This window comes from Chaetodon auriga, chromosome 8 (assembly GCF_051107435.1).
Source record: "Chaetodon auriga isolate fChaAug3 chromosome 8, fChaAug3.hap1, whole genome shotgun sequence".
Taxonomy (NCBI): domain Eukaryota; kingdom Metazoa; phylum Chordata; class Actinopteri; order Chaetodontiformes; family Chaetodontidae; genus Chaetodon; species Chaetodon auriga.
The window spans coordinates 25,033,274-25,060,111 of record NC_135081.1 but is presented as its reverse complement, the minus strand read 5'-3'; the positions used below and the strand labels follow the sequence as shown (position 1 = coordinate 25,060,111).

The following is a 26,838-nucleotide window of genomic DNA, read 5'->3' as shown; positions in this document are numbered from 1 at the left end:
AAAGTTAAGGTCTCTGAATGCCTTAATTTCATTACAAGAAATACATCCATTATGTGCCCGTCATTATGTTAGACTTGTTGTAATCTAAGTTTCATATACTCTGATACTGTCAGTGTTTGTCAAAGGTTTGGACACACCTTGTCATTCACTGGCTTTTCTTTAATTTTATCGTTTTCTGAAAATATTCAATACATCAATGAATAAAAATATGTAAAAGCAAATGCACTCAGAAAAAAAACAATTGAATATGTTCCTGAGAAAAAGTGAAACACTGTTGAATCAAAAATGCCATTAAATTCAGGTAAACGACAGTAATAATCAGTGAATACAGCCCACTGAGGCGGTGTTTTTGTGACATTCAGTGAAACATTGACACAGTTTATGACATACAGTCCCACGTTGTGCTTAGATTTCCACAGTATTCCACTAGAATAGAATTATATTTGTCACATTTTACCAGACAGAACGTCTCAGCCTCAGTCCAGTCTCTGATTCTTTAGTTTTTAGGTTTCCAGGACTCCTTGTGTCTTCTTGTCTTGTTGTCCAGACTGTGGTCAACCAGTCTGTATTTTTATCAGTGTGGATTTCTCTGTAAGTAATTTGGCTTGATGCGACTCTCACGGTGATGGACTGTTTAGGTAATTCTGAGTAAAATGAATACATATTAAGTTAATATCATTTTAAAATGAGATGCATCATTAAAGGACAAATCAAAAAGATGCACCCAAAATCAAGTGTAGTTGTGCAAACACTTAGCATTTAGCCCGATTTGCCCTCCAGCTTTTATGTTATGCTGGATTGAATGGACATCAGTTCAAGGTGGCACGGTGGCACGGTGGCAACACTGTCGCCTCACAGCAAGAAGGTCCCGGGTTCGATTCTCGCTGCGGGCACCGGGGGTGTGTCCTCCACCATGCCTTCGCTGCCTGCTGCTTTCTGTGTGGAGTTTGCATAAAATATACCCCCACTAAAAAAACATGCAAGAAGATCACCACCTGACCAATGGTGACACAAGGAACTGGGTCCCCGGCGCCGGTTGGATGGCAGCCCACCGCTCCTGGTCTGCCGCGGTCTGCCGCGGAGGAAGGACGACCAGGATGGGTTAAAGGCGGAAGATAAATTTCACCAGTGCATGGCGTGTGTAGGCATGATGCATGTATCTGTGTGACGAATAAAGGGGATTGTCCCTCTGATTCTTCTTCTTCTTCAGTCAGATTCAGTCAGTTGGAGCCTATCCCAGCTGTCAACGGGTGAGAGGCGGGGTATGCCCTGAACTGGTCGCCAGTCGATTGCAGGGGCTGCAGCATGTTGTGTGGCTTATTTTTGTAATAACAATGTTTGTCATTTCACCAGTTTGGATGTCTAAATAAAGTATGTACAGATAACCAGTAATTCCCTTGTTTCAACTGTATGTTTAAGAGCATGAAAGTATAAATATTTAGGGAAATATCAAAGCATGGTTATGAGCATTGTGATGATAATACCATGATGTAGGAAGACACAGGAGAAAGAAAAACTTGACTGAAACACATGAAGGTGAAAGACTTTATTGAGTCATTTGGAAATTGGCTGCACTTTCCAACAGCACTGTTAGAATGACAGAGGAAAGGCAGCAGAGGATGGTGATCGCAGGATCAAATTTAATTGCTGGCCATGGTGCTCTCCAGCCAGTCGCTAAAGAAGCAGACCTGTGAATGGAGACAGGACGAGGTTTGTCAGTATGGACGGCCAGTAGTAGCAAATATGGTTGATTTCAAGCATCGATATTATTCATCATGAAGAGACATTTTTGGTTTACCTTGGCGTAGACACCAGGGTGGTTCCTCTCAGCACATCCGTAGCCCCAGGACACAACACCCTGCAGTTGACCGTTGCAGATGACGGGGCCACCAGAGTCACCCTGAGAACAGAGAGAAGAAGAACAATACAAAGATTTTAACTTAAAATAACTTCAATACTAAAATTGAAAAATGTTAAATGTGAAGAAAATGTTGCACTGGTGTAGGACAAGGACCTCTGCAGAGTCCTCTTGTTACATACCTGGCAAGAGTCCTTGCCTCCCTCCAGGTATCCAGCACAGAACATGTCGTCAGTGATCATGCCAGGGTAGGACTCTCTACAGACGCTCTGAGACAGGATGGGGATCTCCAGACACTGCAGCTTGTCACCATCAGCAGCTACAATGAGTAAAACAAAGTATGGGTGGAAAAGGTTTTAATCAAATAAAACAAATAGAAACAAATGTTACCCTGAAACATTCTGTTAAAATGTAGAAAACCTCACTCACTGGAGCTCATGGTGTCGCCCCAGCCAGAGACTAAGCACATGGTGCCAGCAGGAGCGCAGCTGGTGGGCAGAGCCACAGGCTGCACGTACTGGTTCAAGACGGCGGGCCGGCTCAGCTTGATCAACATGATGTCAAAGTCATAGCCGTAGTTACTGTAGGATGGGTGGCGGATGACACGGGAGGAGCTGATGAACTGCTCGGTGTTCTCTCTGATCCCGATGTTGTGCTCTCCAAGACGCACCTCAAAACGGCTGGAGAAGAAAGAGAAGATTACTGCAGCTGAGTTTCATCATGGCTCTCAAAATCAGTTTGATTCCAACATGCAACACTTACGACCGGTAGCAGTGAGCAGCAGACACAACCCAGTACTCGCTGACCAGGGAACCACCACACGTGTGGTAGCCAACATTCAGAGACACCTGGTGGGGCTGGGAGTGGCGTGCGCACTCATACCCTCCGACGATCTTGTCGTCCTCGGTGGCGACTGAAAACACACAGGAGGCCAAATAGTCAGGAACCCACTGAATGCTTTGTTTACTTCAGTGATGAAAACTAATGAAAACAGGAAGAAAGACACAAACTTACAAGCAGCTCCGATGAGCAGAAGGAAGACCAGAGACCTCATGATTGCTGTGTGATCCTGTTGATGAGAGACTTCTGTTGGAGTCCTGGTTTATATACACTGGATCCTTTCCTCGTTCCCTGCTGAACACACCTCCGAGGTTATTTTTGACCAATCAACATCTTGGAACAATTATTTCTGGGTACTGGAAAAGCAAATATTAAGTTGGCTGTGGGTGGTTTGGACTGATAGACTGCGTGGGCACAATCGTATTATTGGCACATCTTTCACTTAAATGCAGTTCTCAAGGAGGGACATGGACTAATAAACACTTCTCGAAATCCAACGTAGCAAATTTGTACATTTATAATAAAACGCTTTATTCTTTGGATTGATTGATCTCTGAGTGCACGTCTGTCATTAAATTATCCTAAAGAAAATATTCCATGTGGCATTGTTAATAAGTACCCTTTAGAAGTGGGATTAAATTGGTATTCAGCACAGAATGTTTCACAATTAACACTTTAAAAACAATATTTTATATTTTAGCTTATTCAACGTAGCCACATTTTGCTTTGATGACAGCTTTCCACACTGTTGGCATTGTCTCAACCAGCTTCATGAGGTCATCACCTCAATTGACTTTTGCTGAACAGGTGAGCACAACACTGGAGTCTCTGGGGGTAAACAGCAGTTCACTGGTGCTTGACATATCATCTAGCCCTCCTTCTATAATGGCTACACCCTTGAGAAGACATCATGCTGCTTGGACTGAGAAAGCCCACCACCCTCGACAACTTTGTGAGGCCTGTGGTTCTGCCCACCAGCTTTGCCCCTGCTGGCAGCATGTGCAAACTCACTGGCTGGGGCATTACCATGAGCTCCAGTGAGCAGAAAAAAACATTTCAGACAAACATACATCTCTGATGTGTCTAATTGCACATCTGCCTACAATCTCCAACCATCCATCCCTAATGCACACTTCTCTTCTGTTTTCTTGCTGCAGCTGCTGTGTGTAGACATCTCTGATGAGGACTGTCCTCATGTTCTATGCTGGATACCTGGAGGGATGCAAGAATTTCCGCCTGTCTATATATTTTCCTTTTTTTCACTCTTTTCTAATTCCATTTTTTTTTATTGCCATGACATGCGATAATTAAATAAAGCATTGCAATGTAGTATAATAATTCTCTTTCTTTCTTTTAGAGTGACTCTGGTGGTCTCGTCCTGTGTGATGGTGAGCTGCAGGGTGTTATGTCCTGGGGCTGTAATCATCCTGGTGTCTACGCCAAGGTTACATTTCACTGCAGACACTAAAAGTATAACTATTACCTCCTTTAATGTTTCCACTGGAACAAACTGACTAATATCTTTCAGGTCTGTGTGCAGACTGAATGACTATGCAGCACATTGGCCAGCTAGTAACTCCACCATGCAACCTCTGTTGTTTTCCCTTTTGTTTGTGCATGTGTAGAAAAAATAAAAGAGAAAAAATATCCAATAACATAAAAACTTGGTGCGATGAAAAAACCCCTGAGGTCTTTCAGAAGGAACCCACCTATTATTAAAAAACAGTGAGGACAGCTGTATATGCTTGCCAAACATTTACAGACTCCAGTGTTTTTCAAAAATATCTAAAAGAGGGAAGAGAATACAATTTCCAAACAAGAAATACTAGAAATTAAAATACCAACGAGGACAAAAAGAAAAAAAAGATGGAATTGTAAAGAAATTGAAACACAAAAGTACCTATTAAAGTACTTATCTGTAGTTTATTCATGCCAAATAAGTTAAACAACTCCAGGATTTGAAATAATAGGACAGTATGAGCACTCCAGACTGATTTTAGATGTACTTGTTTCATATTTAAGATATGTATACTACTGCTTTTTACCTATTTCTAATTTGTTTCCCCAAAGGCAGACTCACTCCTCATATCTGAATTTAGTTTCAGCTAACAGGTGCTGGGAAACACACATCTGTGAGATACCACATCCAGGCACATCTAAATATAACGATGACTTGTGTCCCTGAGAAATCTAACCAATGAAACGCAAGTCAAACTTCCAACAAGTAGGTCGTCAAACCATTAAAAAAAAAAAAAGACAAAAGAATAAAGAAACAAAAAAAAGTCGCAATGCTAAATAATCCACTGAAAAACCTGCTTTCAAATCCTGAAGTAAAAAAAAAAAAAAAAAAAAAAGTGGTAGAAGTACTCATTGTGAAAAAAGTTTTCTTGTAGACTGTTTAAGTATTGATGTTTTTATAGACTGAATTGGACAAAATGATGCTAAATAAAACTCCATATACTACTTAATAGCAATAAATCACATTTTAGAGATTATATTTTTTCTAAAGCATTATTCTGCCGGGTAAGCACAGCCAATAGAATTGTAAAGCTGATTAAAAACAATACTTCTCTCTGAAATGTAATTGAGTTATACAAAGTATAAAGAATGCATGACTGTCACTTTATTTCAGCACAGTGCCTGCAACTGCACATAGGTACAATGCTCTTAATCTCAGGAGTTTTCTGAAAAGAATATTGAAACGTTCAACCTCTCTGTCATCATGTTAATCAAGATTAAAGCCAGTCCTAATAATAAGAAAACAAAGAATTAATAATTTTATGACAATGGTCATGTGTGGTCATTAAGAAACATTTAGTAACGATGTAGGAATTTAGTTAGAAAATGTTTTATTTGACATAAATCCTTTGTTTGTTCATGTTAATGTTAAAAAAACAAAGCGATAATACAACCATAGACGTTTTTAAATTAACACACTGTCCAGATATTATTTATCCTAGAAGAATCCTCTTTACTCGTGGTGTGATACATGAATGGATACATAATCCAGAACCAAATATAATTTTATTTATGTTCATGCTTTCTAAATTTGCTGTCAAGAAAGCCATCCTTACTTCTGGAATGAAAAGTGTTTATTTTTTTATCTTGCCTAACTCTGGAAATGAATTGCCTAATCCCAACCCCCTGCTTCAGAGATTGGCTCTTCATTGACCAATGAGGACGGCCAGGTCCAGGGTGGCTCTCCTGACTGTGGTCATAAACCAGGGTTCCAGATGGAGTCCTCTCACTGACAGGATCTGTCTTTCAGAAGTTGTCTCAGGACACTTTCCACATAGAGCTGGTACAGACCATACTCTATCTACAGAGACCCAACAATTCCCCCATGAGACAGGACTGAGTGACAGTGGCGAGGAAAAACTTCCTTTTAACAGGCAGAAACCTCAAGCAGAACAAGGCTTTCAACTGGTTGTGTATGTGTTTGTATGTGTGTGAGAGAGCGAGAGCGAACGGGGAGTTGCACAGAATGGCAAGGACTGCAACAATGACAACTTTAATTATTGACATTGAACTAAGAATAGTATATATATATATATATGTGTGTGTGTGTGTGTGTGTGTGTGTGTGTGTGTGTGTGGGTGGGTGTGTGGGTGGGTGTGTATGATTATGCATACATATATACTTACAGAGGGAGAGGTAGAGAAGAAGAAAGAGAGAGTCCCCCAGCAGTCAAATCCTATAGCAGCATAACTCAGGGCTGGTCCAAGGCAAGCTTGAGCCAGCCCTAACTGTAAGCATTATCAAAATGCAGTTTTAAGCCCACTCTTAAATGTAAAGAGGGTGTCTGCCTCCCAAGTCAACACTGGAATATAGTTCCACAGAAGAGGAGCTTGATAGCTGAAGTCTCTGCCTCCCATTCTGCTTTTTGAGACTTTATGAACCATAAGTACGCCTGCATTCTGGGAATGCAGTGTTGTATTGGAGTAGTAGGGCTCTATGAGCTCTTGAAGATAAGATGGTGCCCAATTAAGGTTTTGTTGGTCAGGAGAAGCATTTAAATTCTATTCTTGATTTTACAGGAGCCAGTGCAGAGTGGCTAATATGGATGAAATATGATCTCTTTCCTTGTCTTTGTCCAAACACAGCATTCTGCATCAGCTGGAGAATACTGAGTAATGTATTGGGGCAGATAGATAGCAAGGAATTGCAATAATCCAGCCTGGAAGTAACAAATGCATGGTCTAGTTTTTTTTTTTTTTTTTTTTGCAGTGTTTTAAGACAAGATCTGCCTGTATTTTTTTTAGAATGGAACCTTGGTGACGAAAGGTAGTTCTTAAAATCTGGAGGCCTGTGCAATGCCATCCAGAATTGCTGTATCATCATATAGTGTTCAGATGCCCGTGCCTCCTCCTCCCTTTCCTTGTGTTTCTCTGTGTTTTTCCCTTCTCCATTGTGTCCTGGAAGTCCTCTCTTGTGGTCTGTCCTTCTGTGTGTGTCTGGACTTGGTGATTCCTCTGCAATCATGTCTCACCTACACCTGTTCCTTGTGCCAATCAGCCACCACAGCTGCAGCCAATCCATCATCACAAGCCACAGGATAAAAACCCAGATGTCCTCACCAGTCATCACCAGAGTGTTGACTAGCCTGATAAGACATCTCTGTGAATGAGCTCTCTCTGTGCTTTGATCATACTCAAATTTGTTTGCCTTGTCTGCCTTCTGAGTTACTAAATGTGTTTTTCTTGTGTCTCTGGATCATCTCCTCATCCATCAACCTACCAAGTCTGCCCAGCTCCAGTTCACCACCTGAAAACCTGCTGACTCACTTCACTTGCCTACCCTTTGCTGGGTCTGCATGGATTGTCTCTCAGTGATCAATATTTCCTTTTGTGACAATAAATCCTTTTATTATTCCAATTGTCAGTATCTGTGTCCTGCATTTGGACTCCAGTCATTTCCTCAGCCCATATCAGACAGATAGTTTCTAAGGTGTTTTAGGGCCATGCACTTTAACTTCAGTTTTGTCTGAATAATAACAAAAAGTCTTTACGTTTTTAAGACATGCTCGGAGTTTAATTAATTAGTTTCATCTGGATCCATTCATAAATATAGCTGGGTATCATCTGCAAAACATTGAAAACTAATGGAGTGTTTCCTGATAATGTCGCCTAAAGGAAGCATGTCTCGGGTGAATGGCATCAGTACAAGCACAAAACCTTGTGGACCGTACTTTTCAGGTTTTCAGGTCTGCTTTTATCATTTTTTCTTGTTGTCCAGACTGTGTTCACTCAGTCTGTATTTTTATCAGCTCTGTTTCTGCTTCAGAGTTGTGAGCATCGCAGTCTCAGAGTCAGTAAAATTATTTTCTGCTCCTTCAAATTGTCTCACAATTCTTAACATAACTGCAGTGCTTCTATTTTGTCTCTTGGTCTTGTTTATCTATTTCATTTCTTGGTGGGGGTGTCGTTTGCTCCATAAGTATACTGGCTTGATGCAACTCTCTCACAATAATGGGCTGTTCAGGTAAGTCTAAATAAAATGAATAGAAATCAAGTTATATAATTTTAAAAATTTTAAGCATTAAAGTCACAAATTCTAGCTTTGAAAGGATTAACTTTTATATCACTCATGTAACAAATGATCAATGCTCTTTCTTGCATTGTTTGTTTGTGTAGGACTTATTTGAGCTGCTGGTTTGAATGGACATCAGTTCAGTCAAACCAATTACATGCAACTGCAGCATGTTGTGTGGCTTATTTTTGTAATAACAATGTTTGTCATTTCACCAGTTTGGATGTCTAAATAATGTAAAGATAAAAGTTAACCAGTAATTTCCTTGTGTCAACTGTATGTTTAAGAGCATGAAAGTATAAATATTTAGGGAAATATCAAAGCATGGTTATGAGCATTGTGATGATAATACCATGATTTAGGAAGACACAGGCAAAACAGGAAAAAGAAAAACAGTGTTTCAGTCAAATTGAAAGACTTTATTGAGTCATTTGGAAATTGGCTGCACTTTCCAACAACACTGTTGTTAGAATGACAGAGGAAAGGCAGCAGAGGATGGTGATCGCAGGATCAAACTTAATTGCTTTCCATGGTGCTCTGCAGCCAGTCAGTGAAGAGGCAGACCTGTGAATGGAGACAGGACGAGGTTTGTCAGTAAGGACGGCCAGTAGTAGCAAATATGGTTGATTTCAAACAGTGATATTGTTTATCATAAAGAAATATTTCAGGTTTACCTTGGCGTAGACACCGGGGTGGTTCCTCTCAGCACATCCGTAGCCCCAGGACACAACACCCTGCAGCTTACCTTTACACACCACGGGGCCACCAGAGTCACCCTGAGAACAGAGAGAAGAAGAACAATACAAAGATTTTAACTTAAAATAACTTCAATACTAAATTTGAAAAATGTTAAATGTGAAGAAAATGTTGCACTGGTGTAGGACAAGGACCTCTGCAGAGTCCTCTTGTTACATACCTGGCAAGAGTCCTTGCCTCCCTCCAGGTATCCAGCACAGAACATGGCGTCGGTGATCATGCCAGGGTAGGACTTATCACAGTCTCTCTGAGACAGGATGGGGATCTCCAGACACTGCAGCTTGTTGCTGTCAGCAGCTACATTGTGAAAAACAAAGTACGGGTGGGCAAAGTTTAAACCAGATAACACAAATGGAAACGAATGTTGCCCTGAAACATTCTGTTGAAATGTATAAAACCTCACTCACTGGAGCTCATGGTGCTGCCCCAGCCAGAGACTGTGCACATGGTGCCAGCAGAAGCACAGCGAGTGGGCAGAGCCACAGGCTGCACATACTGGTTGAACACGGCGGGCTTGCTCAGCTTGATCAACATGATGTCATTGTCGATGTTGTAGGCGTTGTATTTTGGGTGGCGGATGACACGGGAGGAGCGGATGAACTGCTCGGTGTTCTCGTTGACCCTGATGTTGTGCTCTCCAAGACGCACCTCAACACGGCTGGAAAAGAAAGTGAGGATTAGTGCAGCCATGTTTCTTGATGCCTCTTAAAATCAGTTTGCATCAAGCAACACTTTGTCTTTTAAATATCAAGGAGTGACATACGACTTGTAGCAGTGAGCAGCAGACACAACCCAGTTCTCATTAACCAGGGAGCCACCACAGAAGTGGTACCCAGCATTCAGAGACACCTGGTGGGGCTGGGAGTGGCGTTCGCACTCATACCCTCCGACGATCTTGTCGTCCTCGGTGGCGACTGAAAACACACAGGAGGCCAAATAGTCAGCAACCCACTGAATGCTTTGTTTACGTCAGTGATGAGAACGAATGAAAACAGGAAGAAAGACACAAGCTTACAAGCAGCTCCGATGAGCAGAAGGAAGACCAGAGGCCTCATGATTGCTGTGTGATCCCGTTGATGAGAGACTTGTCTTGGAGACCTGGTTTATATAGAATGGTTCCTGTCCTCGTTCCCTGCTGAACACACCCCCAAGATTACTTTTGACCAATCAACATCCTGGAACAATGATTTGTAGGTATAGGAAAAGCAAATATTAAGTTTGCTGTAGGGTGAACTGCATTGATAGACTGTATGGCTGAAATTGTATATTACAATTAATAAATTATTATTTCTAAATCTTTCACATTAACTTGTAAAGGATGGACAAACAAGCATTAAAAACCATTTTGAAATTCCTGATCCTGATACATCAAATTTGGGCCTTTGTATGAAACAGTTTTATTTATTTGTCATGGATTGATTGATCTCTGAGTGCATATATGTCCTTTTAATTAGATCAGTTATCTCAGGATCAAAAACTACGATTTTGTAGCTCTGGTTTCATTAGAAAGTTTACATGATGCTGTGACTTCTCTAAACTAAACACTAAACATTGATGTTTACCCATAATGTATGGGATTGCATATGCATTCAGCACAGCATGTTTCTTGTAATGGTTAACCTTGACGTGGATGGATATATGCGGTGAAGACCTGGTTGCTGCTCTGCAGATGGCCCGGTTCACAACAACAGTTGCTGAATGTGCCTCTCACAGGAAAACCAACCACGTGTCTTTAGATAGAAGACCTCAAAAAATGCTGATTCAGTGAAGTGATAAGAGAAAACACCAAGAGACAAAATCACTTAATTGCACAATTATTCCATGAAATTAGCAGTTCGGACACCTTTCCTTGAGCATCCTTAAAAGTGTTTTGGTTTAAGCCTCACTGTCAAACGAATGATTTTTAACTTCTTTTTTGTCTTCAAAGTAATCTGATGATGTTTTCAGAACATTGTTTAAGTGATAATGAATTATAAGACAAGATAAAACTCTGTTGATCCCATGCTGGAGAAATTAGGTTGTTACAGAAAGCAAGAATAAAAAAGAGACATAGAAAAAGATGAAAAACACAAGAAAAAAAAAAAAAATCAAAATCACTATATATGTACATTCTATGCAAGATTATAGAAATAATTTTTGCCTTGAGAGAGGATGGCTCAATTTTTCAAAGGAAAACAACTGAATTGCACATCTTAGACAAATATAGAACACAATAATTACAATTACAATTACATAATTTGTCACTTGGCAGACGCTTTCATCCAAAACAACGTATATGTGAGATTTTCATACATCACAAGCAAGGTTCTATTCGGGGGAGAACAACAAGACGAAGTGCCCTAATGCAACTTTCTGGTCCAATTGGACGTAGGTGCTATGAAACATTGCTACAAAGTAATGCATAGAGTGCACAGAGTGAAAAGAGAGGATTTTTTTATTTTTATTTTTAAAGAAAGAAGGTGTTCAGTAAAGTTGGTCTTTAGTCTTTTCCTAAAGATCGAGAGGGACTCTGCAGAACGAATGGAGTTTGTTAACTCGTTCCACCACCGGGGAACCACCGAAGAAAAGAGTCTAGCTAGAGAGTTCAGGTAGGTCGGAGCAGTGTTGGTGGCACAATAAAAACATGTTTCATTGCACAAGAAGTAATTCACTATAACTGACCACAGTATAATCAAAAACAATAAAATGTACACACAGTTAATTCTCCTGATATCTGTGTTAAAATACAGTGCAGCTCTGCCCACTATGTACTTTATTTTCTTAGTTAATATTGGGATACTTGATGTTTTTTACTTACTTTTTCTTACATTATCTGACTTCCTTTTTCAACCACATAATGTTTGTCACAGTGTCTGTTAAGTGTCATAGAAATGACATGAATTGTCAACAAACAATTAGAATAATGCAATGGATTCCAGTATTATTTGCTGAAACAGCAATTATGCTGAGTTGACCCAAAAGTTAAGGTCCCTGAATGCCTTAATTTCATTACAAGAAATACATCCATTATGTGCCCGTCATTATGTTAGACTTGTTGTAATCTAAGTTTCATATACTCTGATACTGTCAGTGTTTGTCAAAGGTTTGGACACACCTTGTCATTCACTGGCTTTTCTTTATTTTTATCGTTTTCTGAAAATATTCAATACATCAATGAATAAAAATATGTAAAAGCAAATGCACTCAGAAAAAAAACAATTGAATATGTTCCTGAGAAAAAGTGAAGCACTGTTGAATCAAAAATGCCATTAAATTCAGGTAAACGACAGTAATAATCAGTGAATACAGCCCACTGAGGCGGTGTTTTTGTGACATTCAGTGAGACACTGACACAGTTTATGACATACAGTCCCACGTTGTGCTTAGATTTCCACAGTATTCCACCAGAATAGAATTATATTTGTCACATTTTACCAGACAGAACGTCTCAGCCTCAGTCCAGTCTCTGATTCTTTAGTTTTTAGGTTTCCAGGACTCCTTGTGTCTTCTTGTCTTGTTGTCCAGACTGTGGTCAACCAGTCTGTATTTTTATCAGTGTGGATTTCTCTGTAAGTAATTTGGCTTGATGCGACTCTCACGGTAATGGGCTGTTTAGGTAATTCTGAGTAAAATGAATACATATTAAGTTAATATCATTTTAAAATGAGATGCATCATTAAAGGACAAATCAAAAAGATGCACCCAAAATCAAGTGTAGTTGTGCAAACACTTAGCATTTAGCCCTATTTGCCCTCCAGCTTTTATGTTATGCTGGATTGAATGGACATCAGTTCAGTCAGATTCAGTCAGTTGGAGCCTATCCCAGCTGTCAACGGGCGAGAGGCGGGGTATGCCCTGAACTGGTCGCCAGTCGATTGCAGGGGCTGCAGCATGTTGTGTGGCTTATTTTTGTAATAACAATGTTTGTCATTTCACCAGTTTGGATGTCTAAATAAAGTATGTACAGATACAGGATAACCGGTAATTCCCTTGTTTCAACTGTATGTTTAAGAGCATGAAAGTATAAATATTTAGGGAAATATCAAAGTATGGTTATGAGCATTGTGATGATAATACCATGATGTAGGAAGACACAGGAGAAAGAAAAACTTGACTGAAACACATGAAGATGAAAGACTTTATTGAGTCATTTGGAAATTGGCTGCACTTTCCAACAGCACTGTTGTTAGAATGACAGAGGAAAGGCAGCAGAGGATGGTGATCGCAGGATCAAACTTAATTGCTGGCCATGGTGCTCTGCAGCCAGTTGGTGAAGACACAGACCTGTGAATGGAGACAGGACGAGGTTTGTCAGTATGGACAGCCAGTGGCAAATATGGTTGATTTCAAGCATCGATATTACTCATCACAAAGAGACATTTTTGGTTTACCTTGGCGTAGACACCGGGGTAGTTCCTCTCAGCACATCCGTAGCCCCAGGACACAACACCCTGCAGCTTACCGTTACACACCACGGGGCCACCAGAGTCACCCTGAGAACAGAGAAAAGAAGAACAATACAAAGATTTTAACTTAAAATAACTTCAATACTAAAATTGAAAAATGTTAAATGTGAAGAAAATGTTGCACTGGTGTAGGACAAGGACCTCTGCAGAGTCCTCTTGTTACATACCTGGCAAGAGTCCTTGCCTCCCTCCAGGTATCCAGCACAGAACATGTCGTCAGTGATCATGCCGGGGTAGGACTCTCTACAGACGCTCTGAGACAGGATGGGGATCTCCAGACACTGCAGCTTGTCACTATCAGCAGCTACAATGAATGAAACAAAGTATGGGTGGAAAAGGTTTTAATCAAATAAAACAAATGGAAACAAACGTTGCCCTGAAACATTCTGTTAAAAGCCAGAAAACCTCACTCACTGGAGCTCATGGTGTTGCCCCAGCCAGAGACTCTGCACATGGTGCCAGTAGAAGCGCAGCTGGTGGGCAGAGCCACAGGCTGCACGTACTGGTTCAACACGGCGGGCTTGCTCAGCTTGATCAACATGATGTCATTGTTATAGCCGTTGGTGCCATAGTTTGGGTGAGGGATGACACGGGAGGAGCTGATGAACTGCTCGGTGTTCTCTCTGATCCCGATGTTGTGCTCTCCAAGACGCACCTCAAAACGGCTGGAGAAGAAAGAGAAGATTACTGCAGCTGAGTTTCATCATGGCTCTCAAAATCAGTTTGATTCCAACATGCAACACTTTGTCTTTAAAATATCAAGGAGTGACATACGACCGGTAGCAGTGAGCAGCAGACACAACCCAGTCCTCATTGACCAGGGAACCACCACACGTATGGTAGCCAACATTCAGAGACACCTGGTGGGGCTGGGAGTGGCGTGCGCACTCATACCCTCCGACGATCTTGTCGTCCTCGGTGGCGACTGAAAACACACAGGAGGCCAAATAGTCAGGAACCCACTGAATGCTTTGTTTACTTCAGTGATGAGAACTAATGAAAACAGGAAGAAAGACACAAGCTTACAAGCAGCTCCGATGAGCAGAAGGAAGACCAGAGACCTCATGATTGCTGTGTGATCCTGTCGATGAGAGACTTCTGTTGGAGTCCTGGTTTATATACACTGGATCCTTTCCTTGTTCCCTGCTGAACACACCTCCGAGGTTATTTTTGACCAATCAACATCTTGGAGCAATGATTTGTGGGCATTGGAAAAGCAAATATTAAGTTGGCTGTGGGTGGTTTAGACTGATAGACTGCGTGGGCACAATCGTATTATTGGCACATCTTTCACTTAAATGCAGTTCTCAAGGAGGGACATGGACTAAGAAACACTTAAAAGCATTCTCGAAATCCAGTGTTGGAAGTTTGTGCATTTATAGTAAAACGCTTTATTCTTTGGATTGATTGATCTCTGAGTGCATGTCTGTCCTTTAAATTGGTTCACTTATCTCTGGAACAACGACTACAATTTCCATGCTCTTGTTTCACAAGATAGTTTACAGGATGCTGTGACTTTTGAAACTAAATATCCCATGTGACATTGCTGATGAGTAAACTTTATTTTTGGGATTGCATCTGTACTCAGCACAGACTGTTTCTTGTGATGGTTAACCTTGATGTGGATGGATTTGTGCTGTGAAAACATGGCTGCAGCTCTGCAGGTGGTTTGGTTCACAACAACAGTTGCTGAATGTGACTCTCACAGGAAAACCAACCCACATGTTTGTAGATAGACCACGTCAAAGAATTATAACTGACTACATAATAATCAACAACTTTGCATTAAAATCTATGCCATTATACAATGAATTATTCTGACATTTTGGTTGGGTGATATTTCTCACTTTTATAGATATTCTTAAATGACTGTTTCAATTGCTGTTGTGAGAAAAAGTTAAATTGCTGTTTAGAAAAATTAACTTTGAATGCCTTAATTTCAGCATATACACCCATTATATACCAGTCATTATATCAGGGTTATTGAAATTTAAGTTTCATGTACTCTAAGATTATGTTTTGGTTTACTTTCTGCACTCATTCAATCAGTCAACGGTTTGGACACATTTTCTCATTCAATGGTTTTTCTGTATTTTTATTATCTTCTACATTGTAGATTGACACTTAAAACATCAAAACTATGAAATAACACATGTGGAATCATGTGGTATTAATTATTTATTGCACATCTGCCTACAGTCTCCAACCATCCATCCCTAATGCACACTTCCCTTTGGTTTTCTTGCTGCAGCTGCTGTGTGTAGACAGATACCTGGAGGGATGCAAGAATTTCCGCCTGTCTCCATATTTTTTGTATGGCCACATATTTACATTGAAATACATTTTTCACTCTTTTCTAATTCCATTTTTTTTTATTGCCATGACATGCGATAATTAAATAAAGCATTGCAATGTAGTATAATAATTCTCTTTCTTTCTTTTAGAGTGACTCTGGTGGTCTTGTCCTGTGTGATGGTGAGCTGCAGGGTGTTATGTCCTGGGGCTGTAACCACCCTGGTCCCTACGCCAAGGTTACATTTCACTGCAGGCACTAAAAGTATAACTATTACCTCCTTTAATGTTTCTACTGGAACAAACTGACTCATATCTTTCAGGTCTGTGTGCAGACTGAATGGCTTTGCAGCACAATGTCCAGCTAGTAACTCCACCATTCAGCCTCTGTTTCCGTCCTTTCATTTATGCATATAAAAAGAAAAAAATAAAACAAAAGAGAAAAAATATCTAATAACATAAAAACATGGGATGAAAAAAACCCTGAGGGCTTCTAGAAGGAACCCACCTATTACTAAAGAACACTGAAGACACACACTATATGCATGTGAAACATTTACAGACAAAATTGTTTTTTCAAAATATCTAAAAGAGGGAAGAGAATACAATTACCAAAAAAGAAATATGTTTTGTCCAATTAAGCAAATCATCTCGGATTACACCTGAGAACTTAACATGGGAAACATATTCAAGCACATTATTAGCTATGAGAATGGGGCAAAGATGACCAGATATGGTTCTTTTTTAAGCCTGAAGATCATACAGGCACTCTTCAACATTACGGGATAATTTAGTCAATATCCATCCTGTCTTGAACATTGTTCATACATGTTGTCAGCCTATGTTCACCTTTATCTTTAAGGAAAACATTGGTATCATCAGCATGTGAAACAAAGAGCACTTCTTTTTGATATCAAATGCAAAGCATTTTTGTATATAAGAAATAAAAGAGGACCTAGTACGGAACCCTGTGGAAGACCACACTGTATGTGACTGTATGATGAGTCAGTTGTTTCTGTAAAGCAAGTAGCTTTTAAACCAGTTAAATCCAGTGCCATCTGGGCTTGAAGCTCATTTAATACTATATGAAGTTTAATGACTAAGTTCAGAAACAAGACCACGCCTCAAACACACCCTATTTCCGCACCAAAGTATTTAAGCGCTCCTGATTCATTCATTTCCCCTTCAGCTCGTTTTCTGCTCCCCTTCCCCCCAACCTCCCTTCTTCTGCTCTCCTTTTCTCCCTCCCTTACCTCCCATCTCAATAAAGGGGGCTCAGAGGACATCAGAAGAGACGGCTGCCCCACCCTGAGTCTCTACCTTCCCTGGTTTCCTCTTGTCACCAAACCAGCAGCCAACACCTATCTAACATTGAACCCTGTCCATCCAAGACCCAGAGTCCACCATCCATTCTTTCGTGTCCTCCTTCCTACCCCTTCCCCTTTCATTCTCTTTGACCTCATCCTTCATCCCTTCATATCTCCTCCCCTTCACCATTCCATCCCTCAACCCCCATCCCCTCATCCTTTCATCCCTTCACCCCTCGACCCTCATTCTTTCATCCCTCCTTTAATCTGCACATACTAGTCATCCCAAGACATATTAAACGACTGTAAATCTGTATCTTTGTGGCGTGGTCTTTGTTAGTGAAATTATGATCTAGAGTGTTAAAAGCTTTTGACGCATCAAATAATACTTTAATTGTGAATTCTTTGATGTCTAAAGCTGTAACTGTTCTGTGAGCTGGTTGGACAAAGGCCATAGAAACGAAATCCATACGGACAGTCAAACAGTAACTTCTTACCCCTTAAATAATTGACTAATCTATTGTACACAATCTTTTCAAGTATTTTGGAGAATCATGATAATGGAGAAATTGGTCTAGAATTTCAAGATAATGATGAATTTCAACTTTGAGTGTTGGGCTGGGAGTGTTAAAATATTGATTTTCTTTTCCTTCATTTTCATTGGTCAAGAGTTGATATTCAGGACACAAACATCCAAGAAGTATTTCTATAAAAACTATTATATTTTCTTAATCAGCTGTCCCCTCACCGTCTCTTTTGTCAATGGAAACTGAATTTTGAAACTTTTTGTTCATTCTGAGATCATTAGAACAATGGCACAATACAACCTTTGAAATATGAGAGCATCATTCATGGTTAAATGCTGATATTTTCCGTTTAGGTAAACTTTATGCCATATAGAGAATGTTATGCTGGAATTTACATGATATCACCATGAAAGCCAAAGCTGTAATTTGTCCCAAAACAAAACTAACTTGTGCATGAAAGATTTAAAAAGTATGGTCATATTTTTCGTAATAATTACTTTTACTTTTGATTCTTTGAATGAATTTCCTGATTATACTGGTAGTTTTACTAAAACAGAATTTCAAATGCGGGACCAGAGTATTTTTAATTGTGGTCTTGCTACTTTTACTTAAGTAAAGGATCTGAATACTTCCACACCACTGCTTTCTACCTATTTCGTAGAAGAATATTACAGAGATTGTAATTTGTTTCCCCAAAGGCAGGCTCACTCCTCATATCTGAATTTAGTTTCAGCTAACAGGTGCTGGGAAACACACAGCTGTGAGATACTACGTCCACGCACATCTAAATATAACGGTGTCCCTGAGCAATCTGATTGATAAAACACAAGCCAGCTTTCAACAAACTTGTGGTGGAGTCAAACCTTTACAAACACAAGAAAAAATTAACAATGCTAAATAATCTATTGAAAAACCTGCATTAAATTTTTTAAGTAACCAAAAAAAAAAAAAAGAAAAAGAAAAAAGTAAAAAGCAGTAGAAGTACTCATTGTGAATGATGGCTCTCTTGTAGACTGTTTCATTTTTGAGGTTTATATATAGAGATGAGTTGGATGAAGTGATCAAATTCCATGTACTAATTAAGACAATAAATTATATTTTAGAAGTCATAATTTTTGCATCTAAAGCATAATTCTGCTGAGTAACTACAGCCGATAGAACAGTAAAGCTGATTAAAAACAATACCTCTCTCTGAAATGTAATTGAGTATAATATATATAATATATAAAGTATAAAGAATGCATAACTGTCACTTTATTTCAGCACAGTGCCTGCAACTGCAAGAAAGTACAATGCTCTTCATCTCAGGAGTTTTCTGAAAAGAATATTGAAATGTTCAACCTCTCTGTCATCATGTTAATCAAGATTAAAAGCCAGCCCTAATAATAAGAAAACAAAGAATTAATAATTTTATTGAACAAGTCATGTGCGGTCATTAAGAAACACGTAGTAACAATGTAGGAATTTAGTTAGAAAATGTTTCTTTGCTAAAAATCCCTTTTTTTCACGTTACTGTTAAAAAAAACAAAGCGATAACACATCGAAAACATTTTTAAATTAACACACTGTCCATATATTTTGCATCATAGAAGAATCCTTTTTTACTTGTAGTGAAATACATGAATGGATATGAAATCCAGCGGCTAGTATAATTTTATCTATATTCATGCTTTTCCTCATGACTTCCTAAATTTGCTGTCAAGAAAGCCATCCTTACTTCTGGAATGAAAAGTGTTTATTTTTTTTATCTTGCCTAACTCTGGAAATGAATCGCCTAATCCCAACCCCCTGCTTCAGAGATTGGCTCTTCATTGACCAATGAGGACGGCCGGATCCAGGGCGGCTTTCCTGACTGTGGTTATAAACCAGGGTTCCAGGTGGAGTCCTCTCACTGACAGGATCTGTCTTTCAGAAGTTGTCTCAGGACACTTTCCACATAGAGCTGGTACAGACCATACTCTATCTACAGAGACCCAACAATTCCCCCATGAGACAGGACTGAGTGACAGTGGCGAGGAAAAACTTCCTTTTAACAGGCAGAAACCTCAAGCAGAGCGAGGCTCTGGATGGGCAGCCATCTGCCTCGACTGGTTGTGTGTGTGTGTGTGTGTGTGTGTGTGTGTGTGTGTGTGTGTGTGTGTGTGTGTGGGAGAGAGAGAGAGAGAGACAGACAGAGAGAGAGAGAGAGAGAGAGAGAGAGAGAGAGAGAGAGGAGAGAGAGAAAAGGGGCAGTGGTTTTGGACAGAAATGCAATAACAGCTGTAATAACAGATATTTGAGTAATAATAAAATTGTATATGATACATATGTAGTATATCTAGTATAGTATATACATGTATGATATATTTGTATATGTGATGTGTGCACATATTAGTAACAGATACTATATATACATAATAGCAACACTACGAATCTAATAATAATGGAAGTATGGCTGAGAGTAATAGCACGTGCAGTGGATGTCAGGCAGGGCCACTGCAGGAGGCGTAACCCTAATCCACAATCCAGGTTCAAGCACCATCCGTGGGAAGCTGGGAGACAAGAACGCACAAAGACTCCGCGGAAGAAACCATGTTGGTCACATGCCTTGGAAGGACATGCCTGCACACAGATGGAGAGGTAGAGAAGAAGAGAGGAGCTTGGTGTGTCATGGGAAGTTCCCTGGAAGTCTAATCCTATAGTAGCATAACTAAGGGCTGGTCCAAGGCAAGCTTGAGCCGGCCCTAACTGTAAGCATGATCAAAATGTGAAGTTTTAAGCCTTAAATGTATAGAGGGTGTCTGCCTTCCGGACCAAGACTGGAATATGGTTCCACAGGAGAGGAGCTTGATAGCTGAAGTCTGTGGCTCCCATTCTGCTTTTGGAGATTTTAGGAACCATAAGTACGCCTGCATTCTGGGAACACAGTGTTGTTTTGGGATAATAAAAAAGTCCTTTGTGAGAGTGTGATAGAGAGAAGTGAGAGAAGAATATGGATGAGATATGATCTCTTTTCCTCCTTTCCAGAATCTGTGCTGCAGCATTCTGGATCGGCTGGAGAGTATTGAGCAATGTATTGGGGGCACATAGATAACAAGGAATTGCAATAATCCATCCAGGAAGTAACAAATGCATGGTCTGGTTTGTCTGCATTGTTTTGAGACAAGAAAAAAAGGCAGTCTTTGAAATTTAGAGGGGGTGTGTGTGTGTGTGTGTGTGTGTGTGTGTGTGTGTGTGTGTGTGGGTGTGTGTGTGTATGCATGCTTGGACTGGGTGATTCCTCTGCATTCACGTCTCACCTACACCTGTTCCTCGTGCCAATCAGCCACCACAGCTGCAGCCAGTCCATAAATACCAGCCACAGGATAAAAACCTAGATCACCTCTCCAGTCTTCGTCAGATTGTTTCACTTATTAGCCTGATAACGCGTCTCAGCCGTTTAGCTCTCCTTGTGCTTTGTTCATGCTCAAGACTGTTTGTTTTGTCTGTCTTCTGAATCACGAAGTGTGGTCTCCTGCTGTCTCTGGCTCCTGTAACCGTGTATAAACCTGCCAAGTCTCCTAAGGCCCAGTTCACCACCTGAAAACCTGCTGACTCACCTCACCTGCTTGCCTGCTCTTTACTGGATCTGCCTCTCAGTGATCAATATTTCCTTTTGTGACAATAAATCCTTTTATTATTCAAATTGTCAATATCTGTGTTTTGCATCTGGAGTCCAGCCATTTCCTCAGCCCATATCAGACAGTGAGTTTCTAAGGTGTTTTGGGCCAAAAATTAGAACTTCTTTTTTTGTTTTGTCTGAAATTAGTAACAAAATGTTGCAGGTCATCCAGGTCTTTATGTCTTTCAGACATGCTTGGAGTTAGTTAACTGATCGGTTTTCATCTGGTTTCATCAATATATATAGCTGGGTATCATCTGCATCTGCATTGTTTGATGTCTATTCAAACCAGCAGCACAAACAGTTAAGTCAAACCGTGCAGCTGCCGCATGTAGTGTCATTTCACCACTTTGGATGTCCAAATAAAATATATACAGGATAACCAGTAATTCCCTTGTTTCTACTGTATCCTTAAGAGCATGAAAGTAAAATAAATAAGTAAAGTAAATATTCAGGGAAATATCAAAGCATGATTATGAGCATTGTGATGATAATACCATGATGTAGGAAGACACAGGCAAAACAGGAGAAAGAAAAACCGTGTTTCAGTCAAGGTGAAAGACTTTATTGAGTCATTTGGAAATTGGCTGCACTTTCCGACAACACTGTTGTTAGAATGACAGAGGAAAGGCAGCAGAGGATGGTGATCGCAGGATCAAACTTAATTGCTGGCCATGGTGCTCTCCAGCCAGTCGGTGAAGTCGCAGACCTGTGAATGGAGACAGGACGAGGTTTGTCAGTATGGACGGCCAGTGGCAAATATGATTGATTTCAAACAGCTTTTTTAATGATTATACATAGCTATTTTTGGTTTACCTTGGCGTAAACACCGGGGTGGTTCCTCTCAGCACATCCAATGCCCCAGGACACAACACCCTGCAGCTCACCGTTGCAGATGACGGGGCCACCAGAGTCACCCTGAGAACAGAGAGATTAAGAACAATACACAGAATGAAATAAAATGAACTATTTCAATTAACTTCAATACTAAAACTGAAAAATGTTAAATGTGAAGAAAATGTTGCACTGGTGTAGGACAAGGACCTCTGCAGAGTCTTCTTGTTACATACCCAACAAGAGTCCTTGCCTCCCTCCAGGTATCCAGCACAGAACATGTCGTTAGTGATCATGCCGGGGTAGGACTTTCTACAGTCTCTCTGAGACAGGATGGGGACCTGCAGACACTGCAGCTTGTTGCTGTCAACACCTACAATGTGAAAAACAAAGAATAGGTGGAAAAGGTTTTAATCAAACAAAACAAATGGAAATGAATGTTGCCCTGAAACATTCTGTTAAAATGCAGAAAACCTTACTCACTGTAGCTCATGGTTTCACCCCATCCAGAGACTGTGCACATGGTGCCAGCAGGAGCGCAGCTGGTGGGCAGAGCCACAGGCTGCACATACTGGTTGAAGACGGCGGGCCGGCTCAGCTTGATCAACATGATATCATTAGCGTTTGTGGCCTCATTGAAATTGGGGTGAGGGATGACACGGGAGGAGCGGATGAACTGCTCGGTGTTCTCGTTGACCCTGATGTTGTGCTCTCCGAGACGGACCTCAAAACGGCTGGAGAGGAAAGAGAAGATTACTGCAGCTGAGTTTCATCATGGCTCTCAAAATCAGTTTGATTCCAACATGCAACACTTTGTCTTTAAAATATCAAGGAGTGACATACGACTTGTAGCAGTGAGCAGCAGACACAACCCAGTTCTCATTGACCAGGGAGCCACCACAATGGTGCGCCCCGATATTCAGAGACACCTGGTGGGGCTGGGAGTGGCGTGCGCACTCATACCCTCCGACGATCTTGTCGTCATCGGTGGCGACTGAAAACACACAGGAGGCCAAATAGTCAGGAACCCACTGAATGCTTTGTTTACTTCAGTGATGAGAACTAATGAAAACAGGAAGAAAGACACAAGCTTACAAGCAGCTCCGATGAGCAGAAGGAAGACCAGAGACCTCATGGTTGCTGTTTGATCCTGTTGATGAGAGACTTCTGTTGGAGTCCTGGTTTATATAGAATGGTTCCTGTCCTCGTTCCCTGCTGAACACACCTCCAAGGTTATTTTTGACCAATCAACATCCTGGAACAATGATTTGTGGGTATTGGAAAAGCAAATATTAAGTTTGCTGTGGGTGGTCTGTGCTGACTGACAGCATGGGCGAAATCGTATTACTGGCAAATCTTTCAAATAAATGCAGTTCTAAAGGAGGGACATGAGACAAATAAACACTTAAAAGCATTCTAAAATTGCTGATATAGAAAATGTGTGTATTTATATGAAAAAGCTTTATTCAAATGACAAACTGTTAAACTGTGCACATCATTTATTCATTAATTTATTATCTTTTAAATATTTATATTTATTATTTTATTGGTAATGTGTGTTTTTATCTGTTTTTATCTGTTCATGTGTGCTACTGGACACCCGAATTTCCCCTCATGGGGATGAATAAAGTATCTATCTATCTATCTACATCTGTCCTTTAAATTGGTTCACTTATCTCAGGAACAAAAACTACAATTTTTGATAGATAGTTGACATGATGCTGTGATTTTTGAAACTAAACATCCAAACATGAACTTTATTTTTGGGATTGCATCTGTACTCGGCACAGACTGTTTCTTGTGATGGTTAACCTTGATGTGGATGGATTTGTGCTGTGAAAACATGGCTGCAGCTCTGCAGGTGGTTTGGTTCACAACAACAGTTGCTGAATGTGACTCTCACAGGAAAACCAACCCACATGTTTGTAGATAGACCACGTCAAGGAATTATAACTGACTACATAATAATCAACAACTCTGCATTAAAGTCTATGCCATTATACAATGAATTATTCTGACATTTGGGTTAAAATTCAGTGCAGATCTGTCTGCTATGCACACTGTTTTTTTTGTTGACAGTTGCATTTTTCATAGTATTTTTTTCTCACTTTTATAGATGTTCTTAAATGACTGTTTCATTTGCTTTTTGAGAAAAAAGTTAAATTGCTTTTTAGAAAAATGAACTAACTAAGTATTATATCTCATACGGTAGTCATCCTGAGCTCAACATTGAAATTAAGGTCTCTGAATACCTTAACTTCAGCTTATACACCCATTATGTGCCAGTCACTATATGAGGGTTGTTAAAATTTAAGTTTCATGTACTCTAGGATTTTATCTTGGCTGACTTTTCTACCTTTTCAGTCAAAAGTTTGGATACACCTTCTCATTCACTGTGTGTGTAAATGTACGTTTGCCTACAGCCATCCATCCCTAATGCACATTTCACTTTTGTTTTCTTGCTGCAGCTGCTGACAGCAACAAGCTGCAGTGTCTGGACATTCCCATGTCTAATGAGGACTGTCCCCATGTTCTGCGCAGACACCTGGAGGAAGACAAGGATTTGTGCCTGTGTGTATATTTTCTATGACCATATATTGAAAATGGAATGTATTTTTTAACTCTTTTCTAATTCTTATTCATGCCATAATTAAATATAGCATTGCAATGATTTACAATGTGAGCATAATATTTCTCCTTCTCTTAGGGTGACTCTGGTGGTCTCGTCCTGTGTGATGGTGAGCTGCAGGGTGTTATGTCCTGGGGCTGTAATCATCCTGGTGTCTACGCCAAGGTTACATTTCACTGCAGGCACTAAAAATACAACTATTACCTCCTTTAATGTTTCCACTGGAACAAACTGACTAACATCTTTCAGGTCTGTGTGCAGACTGAATGACTATGCAGCACAATGTCCAGCTATTCTCTCCACCATTCAACCACTGCATTTTTTTCCTTTTTTTTTTTTGTTCATTTAAATAGAAAAAAGTAAAACAAAAGAGAAGAAATATCCAATAACATAAAAAATGGTGTGATGAAAAACCCCTGAGGGCTTATAGAAAGAACCCACCTAACATTTAAGTGTTTTTCCAAATATCTAAAAGAGAGAAAAGCACACAGTTTTTAAGCAAGAGATACTAGAATAAAGATACCAAAGAGGAGAAAAGATTATACAATAACATGTATTTGCACTGCTTTCTTACACTGTTCCCGTACCTCATTAACACACTGCTGTAGAATTGAGGAGCGACTGCGAAGTGAAACCGGTTTCTGTTAAGCAAGTAGCTTTTAAACCAGTTACGTCCAGTGTCATCTGGGGCTTGAAGCTCATTTAATACTAGATTATGATCTATAGAGCCAAAAGCCTCTGACACACCAAAGACTACACCAATTGTGAATTCTCGGTTGTCTACCATTTAAATAACTGACTAATCTATTGTACACAGTCTTTTCAGGTATTTTGGAGAATCATGGTAATAAAGAAATCAGTCTAGATATTGAAAATAAGGATGAATTTTTAGCTTTTTTTCAGCTTTTAGTGACAGAAAGCCCATGTGACTAATGAAGCAAATCTGTTGAAGTTTTCAACAGGTCGCAGGTTATTATTGTTGATACGAATGGATTCTTAAGTGAACAGGAAAGCAAGTAAAAATCAAAAAATTAACATAAGTGAAATAAAAATATTGATTTTCTTTAAACTTTAAAATTATTCCAGTGTTGTTGTTGTTGTTGTTGTTGTTGCTGTGTGAAACTGTTTGCCTCAGGAGGAAGCAAACAGTTTCACAGTGTCTTTATATGAACTCAGGCTGCCAGAGTTCATATAAAGACACTTAAAATCACACTTGTTTCATTCTATAATAATTTCTCTCTTATATTTATGCAAAGTGCTTTCTACCAGTGGTGTAATGTAACAAAAGACGTTTACTCAAGTATTATACTTAAGTGCAGTTTTGACATATGTGTACTTTATTTGAGTGGGGCTGGAGTTGTTCAAAGTTATGCTGGAATTTACAATTTACATGATGTCACCGTGTACTGATAAGAAAGACAAAGCTGCAATTTGTCCCACAACAAAACTAACTTATGCATGAAAGATTTAAGAAGCAAACAAACAAACAAACAAACAAAAAAAACAATACAGAGATTCTAATTAGTTTCCCCAAAGGCAGACTCACTCCTCATGTCTGAGTTTAGTTTCAGCTCACAGGTGCTGGGAAACACACATCTGTGAGATACTACGTCCACGCACATCTAAATATAACGGTGACTTGTGTCCCTGAGCAAACCGATGAAACACAAGTCAAACTTTCAACGAGTAGGTGGTGGAGTCAAACCATTTCAAAAAAAGACAAACGAATAAAGGAACAAAAAAAAGTAGCGATGCTTAATAATCCACTGAAAAACCTGCTTTCAAATCTTCTGGAAAAAAAAAAGTAGTAGTAGTAGTAGTAGTAGTAGTAGTAGTAGTGCTCATTGTGCATGATGGCTCTTGTAGACTGTTTGATTATTGAGGTTTATATATAGAGATGAGTTGGATGAAGTGATCCTAAGTCAAATTCCAAGCACTAATTACTAGCAATAAATCATATTTTAGAGGTTATAATTCTGCTGACTAACCACAGCTGATAGAACAGTAAAGATGATTAAGGAACAACACATCTCTCTGAAATGTAATTGAGTATAATATATATAATAAATAAAGTATAAAGAATGTAAGACTGTCACTTTATTTAAGCACAGTGCCTGCAACTGCACCTAACTACCATTCATGCTTTCCCTCATGACTTTCAAAATTTGCTGACAAGAAAGC

The 26,838-nt window shown here is 39.8% G+C and overlaps 4 protein-coding genes and 1 pseudogene across 7 annotated transcripts; 1 reads left to right on the top strand and 4 right to left on the bottom strand.

Annotated features, from left to right (window-relative positions):
- Positions 1–1,640: 1,640 nt before the first annotated feature.
- On the bottom strand, positions 1,641–2,912 carry LOC143325194 (trypsin-1-like). The gene is made up of 6 exons (XM_076738132.1): positions 2,873–2,912; positions 2,621–2,771; positions 2,288–2,538; positions 2,041–2,177; positions 1,799–1,900; positions 1,641–1,688 (listed from the first exon to the last, which is right to left on the bottom strand). The coding sequence occupies exons 1-6, from the start codon at positions 2,910–2,912 to the stop codon at positions 1,641–1,643; spliced, it is 729 nt and encodes a 242-aa protein (XP_076594247.1).
- A 21-nt stretch (positions 2,913–2,933) lies between these two features.
- LOC143324385 (trypsin-1-like) lies at positions 2,934–25,102 on the top strand (annotated as a pseudogene).
- Positions 8,744–10,038, bottom strand: LOC143325186 (trypsin-1-like). Of its 2 annotated transcripts, none has more exons than XM_076738120.1 (6): positions 9,999–10,038; positions 9,747–9,897; positions 9,387–9,641; positions 9,144–9,270; positions 8,902–9,003; positions 8,744–8,791 (listed from the first exon to the last, which is right to left on the bottom strand). In XM_076738120.1, the coding sequence occupies exons 1-6, from the start codon at positions 10,036–10,038 to the stop codon at positions 8,744–8,746; spliced, it is 723 nt and encodes a 240-aa protein (XP_076594235.1). The 2 variants fall into 2 exon arrangements, with proteins under 2 accessions (XP_076594235.1, XP_076594234.1); XM_076738119.1 differs by having other exon boundaries at positions 9,144–9,280; positions 9,391–9,641.
- LOC143325193 (trypsin-1-like) lies at positions 13,199–14,494 on the bottom strand. Of its 2 annotated transcripts, none has more exons than XM_076738131.1 (6): positions 14,455–14,494; positions 14,203–14,353; positions 13,839–14,093; positions 13,596–13,722; positions 13,354–13,455; positions 13,199–13,246 (listed from the first exon to the last, which is right to left on the bottom strand). In XM_076738131.1, the coding sequence occupies exons 1-6, from the start codon at positions 14,492–14,494 to the stop codon at positions 13,199–13,201; spliced, it is 723 nt and encodes a 240-aa protein (XP_076594246.1). The 2 variants fall into 2 exon arrangements, with proteins under 2 accessions (XP_076594246.1, XP_076594245.1); XM_076738130.1 differs by having other exon boundaries at positions 13,596–13,732; positions 13,843–14,093.
- Positions 21,856–23,163, bottom strand: LOC143325195 (trypsin-1-like). Of its 2 annotated transcripts, none has more exons than XM_076738134.1 (6): positions 23,124–23,163; positions 22,872–23,022; positions 22,508–22,762; positions 22,265–22,391; positions 22,011–22,112; positions 21,856–21,903 (listed from the first exon to the last, which is right to left on the bottom strand). In XM_076738134.1, the coding sequence occupies exons 1-6, from the start codon at positions 23,161–23,163 to the stop codon at positions 21,856–21,858; spliced, it is 723 nt and encodes a 240-aa protein (XP_076594249.1). The 2 variants fall into 2 exon arrangements, with proteins under 2 accessions (XP_076594249.1, XP_076594248.1); XM_076738133.1 differs by having other exon boundaries at positions 22,265–22,401; positions 22,512–22,762.
- Positions 25,103–26,838: the final 1,736 nt, after the last annotated feature.